This window comes from Humulus lupulus, chromosome 7 (genome assembly GCF_963169125.1).
Source record: "Humulus lupulus chromosome 7, drHumLupu1.1, whole genome shotgun sequence".
Classification (NCBI taxonomy): Eukaryota; Viridiplantae; Streptophyta; class Magnoliopsida; order Rosales; family Cannabaceae; genus Humulus; species Humulus lupulus.
The window spans coordinates 54095523-54101525 of record NC_084799.1 but is presented as its reverse complement, the minus strand read 5'-3'; the positions used below and the strand labels follow the sequence as shown (position 1 = coordinate 54101525).

The 6003-nt window shown below is 36.0% G+C and overlaps 1 protein-coding gene across 1 annotated transcript; it reads right to left on the bottom strand.

Annotated features, from left to right (window-relative positions):
* Positions 1-2816: 2816 nt before the first annotated feature.
* On the bottom strand, positions 2817-5749 carry LOC133792725 (glucan endo-1,3-beta-glucosidase 9). Its single transcript, XM_062230636.1, has 2 exons — positions 5120-5749; positions 2817-4320 (listed from the first exon to the last, which is right to left on the bottom strand). The coding sequence occupies exons 1-2, from the start codon at positions 5467-5469 to the stop codon at positions 3222-3224; spliced, it is 1449 nt and encodes a 482-aa protein (XP_062086620.1). The 5' UTR covers positions 5470-5749; the 3' UTR covers positions 2817-3221.
* Between the last annotated feature and the right edge of the window lie 254 nt (positions 5750-6003).

Below are 6003 nucleotides of genomic sequence, written 5' to 3'. Positions count from 1 at the left end.
CTGCTCTCCTTGACGTTGTCTCTGCTTACCCCATCTGACTAGGCTAGTTCCTAGCGATATGAGTTATCTACTCATTCCTATGATTATGGGTAGGCTGGTTGTTTCTGGTAGTACATTCTGATGGCACGGATCTCGGAGTTGTTGTCCGAACAGAGCAGCTCACATTAGGACGGTTATGCATGTAGGATCTAGACCTATGGGAACCACTTGTTCTCCTTCCGACATTACCGTCAATTTTAGGAAGGGGTAACCATGCCCTGATTTCATCAATTCGTCTATTGGCCTGAGCGTGGTCGCTCTTCAGCTGAGCATTCTCAATCTTTATGGCAATGAGATCTCCTTGGTTAGGATTGTGGGGGAGTGAAGCTGAGCTTCCAGTATTGCCATGGTCGTTGTCTAGGTTTTGGGGTTGTTATCCAGGATGACAGGGTACGGAGGCTCCATCTCTAGCATGGTTAATCGTATGGAACTCTCCCTTATCTCCAGGTCTCTCAAACTCATTGTCGTGCATTGAATGTGTTACCACCAAATGATATTGGGATGAAATTTTTCTGAAAAATATCAATAAGTCTAATCTACCTCTCAATGAAAGCACCAATCTGTTGACGCAGTTTTTCACCAGCAGTAGATTAAGAAATCTAAATAAGGGAGATTAGGCTTTTGCAAACTGTAAAATAAGAACAGAGGAAATTCTACATGGTTCAGTGGTTAAAATCCACCTAGTCCACTAGTCTATATTATTTTGTTTATGAACTCTTGGAGAAATTGTTTAAGACAATTTCTACAGAGTTTTTGCATACAAAATCCGGTCCCTTTTACTGTTGATTCCTTCTGTATTTATAAGGAATTTTGGTGGACAATATTGAGTAACTGTACAATATATGGTAACTTACAAGAATGGGTAACTTCCCAAATATATAAATATCTTAAATATGCTAATTATCATGATATCAGGCATTTATTATATAATGATTACAAGTATTAATTGCGTATGAAGAATCTCTGAGTCTGTGGGGATTCACCCTTATGCGAGTCACGGGACTGCCGTGAGTTGAATATATTCCTTGAACTAGAGGTGATACGCCAGGGCGATCTGACCTGAGTAATGCTCGAAGACTGACGGGGGCGAACTGGACATTGTGTTATTTGATCTCTATCACAGACATTTAGGGCGATCTGGAGGATCTCATGATAGCCCAACTCGATGATATAATCTCGATCTATTTAATCTGGAGTTAATGAAAAGTCTTCAGAGACTTGTAACATGCATCTATTGCTTGACAGAAATACCTCGAATAAGATGATTTAGCTCATATTTTTAGGGTACAACAATATCTATATACTAGGAAATGGAACCGCTCTTCAAGCAACTATGTAGATTTTTTATTTTTATTTTTTCAGAAAAGAAAATATGTCTAATACAATAAAAAAAAAAAAAGTAGCACCAATCTGTTGATGTAGTTTTTCACCAACACTAGATTAAGGAATGAGAATAAGGGAGATTAGGCTTTTGTAAACCGTAAAATAAGAACACAGGAAATTTTACATGGTTCAGTGGTTAAAATTCACCTAGTCCACGAGTCTATATTATTTTGTTTATTAACTATTGGAGATATTGTTTAAGAAAATTTCTGCAAAGTTTTTGCATACAAAATTTGGTCCTTTTTACTGTCAATTCCCTCTGTATTTATAAGGAATTTTGGTAGAGAATATTGGGTAACCATATAATATATGGTAACTTACAAGAATGGGTAACTTCCCAAATACATAAATATCTTAAATATGCTAATTGTCGTGATATCGGGCGTTTATTATATAACGATTACAAGTATTAATTGCATATGAAGAATCTCTAAGTCTGTGGGGATTCACCCTTATATGAGTCACAGGACTGTCCGGAGCTGAATGTATTCCTCGAACTAGAGGTGATACGCCAAGGCGATTTGATCTGAGTAATGCTCGAAGACTGACAGGGGTGATCTGGATGTTGTGTTATTCGATCTCTATCATAGACATTTAGGGTGATGTGGAGGATCTCATGATAGCCCAACTCAATGATATAATCTCGAGCTATTTAATCTGGAGTTAATGAAATGTCTTCAGAGTCTTATAACATTCATCTATTGCTTGACAGTTATACCTCGAACAAGACGATTTAGCTCGTATTTTTAGGGTAAAATAATATCTATATACTAGGAAATGGAACTGCTCTTCGAGCAGCTGTGTAGAATTTTTATTTTATTTTTTCAGAAAAGAAAATATGTGTAATACAATAAAAAAAAAAAAAGTAGGAAACTTTATTGTAGAACTAAAGTAAGAAGTAAAAAAAGATAATAATTTCAATATAAAACATTTAAATAGCATTATATAAATGGCACTATATTATTAGTTAATTTTATCCAAATTATTATTATAGACTATTATTATTTCTATAAAAAATAAATAAATAAAAAAGAAAATAGATGGAGTAGATTGGAAAATCTTAGATGCCACATCACCTATTGGTACTAGTTTTATATATTTGATGTAACCATTAAGTATAACACTCAACATGTGAGAGGTTGAAGTTAAAACTATCAAAATTTTGTGAAAATTGATCCAAAAATTTATATAAGTGTTATATATATATATATATATATATATATTGTACTTGATGAAAAATTAGAAGATGGTATGATTTTTTGTTCTTTTAATTTAGAATTTTATAGGTTCTTATTGTTATAGGGTGCGTGAAGAGATAAAAAAAAATTAGGCTGCAAATTTCCTAGTAAAGGCCAAAATAAATAAATAGAAACAAAGAATTACAATCATAAAATACGATACTAACCTATTCAATGGAAGACATAAACCCATATAGTGACATACATTTCATACATTAGCACGTGAAAAACAAATGCTTGACGTTTCATTACCAAAACTCCTTCTGACATTTCAGAAGTTAGCTTCAAATGGGAGCTATCAAGAATATTTAATCCTCACTTCACACAACTTACAACAAAAGACCTCCACAAGAACGGGCCTGATGATCTTAGAAAATGCCCTTTTCTCACACACACACACACACACACACACACATATATATATATATATATATATCCATCCATTTTCTATGCCAAAATGCTTTTAAGATACCAATATGGCTGCCACTAGCAAGATTATAGTCCTAAGAAGAGAGGCCTTCTGAAAAGAATGCGAGTAAGAAGTCCAAAAGTTCAACGCTTTTAAGATACCAAAATGGCTGCCACTAGCAAGATTATAGTCCTAAGAAGAGAGGCCTTCTGAAAAGAATGCGAGTAAGAAGTCCAAAGTTCAACCGGAAATCTGCACTTATCAATGGATGGATCAACGGTTGTGATTAATCCTAAGCCACCAAAGTCACAGCTATCTGCACTTTGATCATGCTGTTGATAGTAACTGTTAAACGCGTATGATATGTTCCCAGGCCAACTGATATTGGAACAAGATCCTCCAGTAGACAATGCAGTACAATCAGCAGAGGAACAAGCCTCCAACGCACTTGCGCTTGCATTAGATAAGTCCTTGTTGTTGTTCACCACGCACCATTTTGATGGAAGGTACTCAACATTTTGTGCGTTCACAAGGTTTTTTAACCCTTGGCCAAAATCAACCCGGTACTTGGCTTGACCATCAAAAGTGAAGAGACCCCAGTGTCTCTCAAAACTTCCAGCAGCTATACTTCTTTGATCCTCGTCTAAGAGGCTAAGTATGTATGTATCAATTGGTGGATCTTTAGGCCTTGGTGGGGTTCCCAATTTGCTGTGAAGGTGCTCCATTAAGCCTTTTGTAAAAGTTTCTGCACTGGCTGAGGTTGCACTGGCTGCTCCATCTGTAGGCCAACCAATCTGTGCCACAACAATACCAATTCTAGAGAATCCTACCGTTGACAAAGCCGTTACCAGAGTATCATAGCTCAAGTCAAAGCTGTTTTTGTATGTTCTGTGGCTTTCATTGCGAGATTTCGCAGTGTCTTTGAATAGAGCAAAGTTGAGAGAGGTGTTTTTGTTTTGGTGGAGACTTAGAAATGGGGAGATGGTAACAAAGAAAGGTGAGCTATGCTTGGTTAGGAATGTGAGCAGTTGAATCATGGTTTTGTTAAGGTCAGCTCGGAAATGCCCTTTTGAAGGGAGGCCGGATTCTGACAGGAACGCATCGAAGCTACAAGGAACTACTACCTTCACCGTGCTCTCCAACTTGGCTTTGAGCAAAGCATTTTGAACGTTAATGGCTGCTCCAATGACAAAAGGATAGAACTGCTCTCCATAAGTTTGAAGAAACGGCTCATCTCCAACAGCAACGTACCTGTAAAAAGTCTTATTAGCTGCCTAACCAAAATGAACCCAGAACATTATTCACTAACAAGTTCTGTGTTTGTTCTATTAATTAAAAAAATAAGAAATGAATTGCAAAGTAGAATAAGAAATTCAGCCAAAGAATACTGATGACACCATTTATTGCTAATCTGGTTATAACATGTAACCTTTACACTTTACACTTTCTTGCAGTTCTTTTAGGCCATACTTCTGCTGCATTTTATCTTATGCAGGCTTCTTTCGTAGTTCTTGGTACAATACAAAGTTCCAATCTACTAAGTACAAATTAAGTATTAAAATTGAAAAAAGGACCCGAAGCTCTATCCCCTTAACACTATCTGTCTTATACTCTAATCAATTTTCAACTTCAAAAGCACAATCCTACTGAGGGAATCAGACTGAGCAACACATGAGCAATCTTCCACAGAATCAAGTGTACAAAGATCATGACTAGCTTATAATGTATCATGAATCTTTACTTTTATAGCTAACTGAAGAAAAACCATGACCAAAGTTAAATGATCCAGTCTTAAGCTCTTGGGTCTTTTCATAGTGTTCACTTGTGTCTCTTGCTTCTCATTTCTCAATTGAAAAAATACAGTAAGAAAAGAAATAAACAAGGGAAATAAACTTGTCATTTATAAACGAACAAACCTCCTATGGCCCCAGCTTATAGTACTTTAGGCATTTAAGTAGGGAAACAACAAAATCCCCTGCCCACAAGCAAACAAAACATGAATAAAAAAAATAAAAAATAAAAACAAGATTGATAAAGAAGAAGAGCATACTCAATTCGAACTCGACTGCCGCTATTAGAAACATAACGAGTGACATTGTCATGGACCCAACTCTCGGCAACCTTCTTGGAAGAGTTCAAGCTTTTGAGCATAGTATTTGGAATGCCGACGGTGACACCAAGATTAGAGCCAGAAAGAGCTTCAAGGACAAGTGGGTCAGCGTCAAAGAGCTTGACTTTGGTGAAGTTGTTTGACTTTAAAAGCTCCACCACCTTGGGGGGTGAGAGAGGGTGGGAGGCCATGGTGCCCCAGTTGACTCCCAAGGCTGTGGCCTTATAGGAGCCCTGAAAGCCATAGAGGGTCAAGAAAAGGAGGATGAGCAGGCAACGAATTGGGGGCATTAGAGAGGCCCTTAGATGGTTAGGACTAGTGGGATTGAAGAAGAAGAAGAGTGTGGAGGGTTTTTGGTGTAGGAAAAGTACAAGACAAGAGTTAGTGCGGGAGAGCTTTTATGCAGCTGTTTCTGTTGTTAAGTTCAAAATTATTAAGGTTACAGAGCACTCACAGCAGCTCATCCTTTAAACATTTGAAGAAATGTAATTAAATAGTCTCACCTCCTTTAAACCGATGTCTAAATTAGAGCTTCTTTATATTTTTTTTATATGTTTCCTCACATTTATTCACTTTTTTTTTTCTCTCTAAATTTATTAGTTTTTTATTCTTTTTTATTATTTTAATTAATAAAAATATTTAAAGATATAATATTTAAATAATATAAAAAAATATATAGAAAATTTAATATTTGGTGTAACGTAAAAAATTGATGTAAAATAAAAATAGTGAAGTTTTATGGAAGTGTATATATCCCATCCGAACATCCGAACGAATATACACACATCATGTTTTAACAGTAAAAAAGCATATATTTTAAAGTA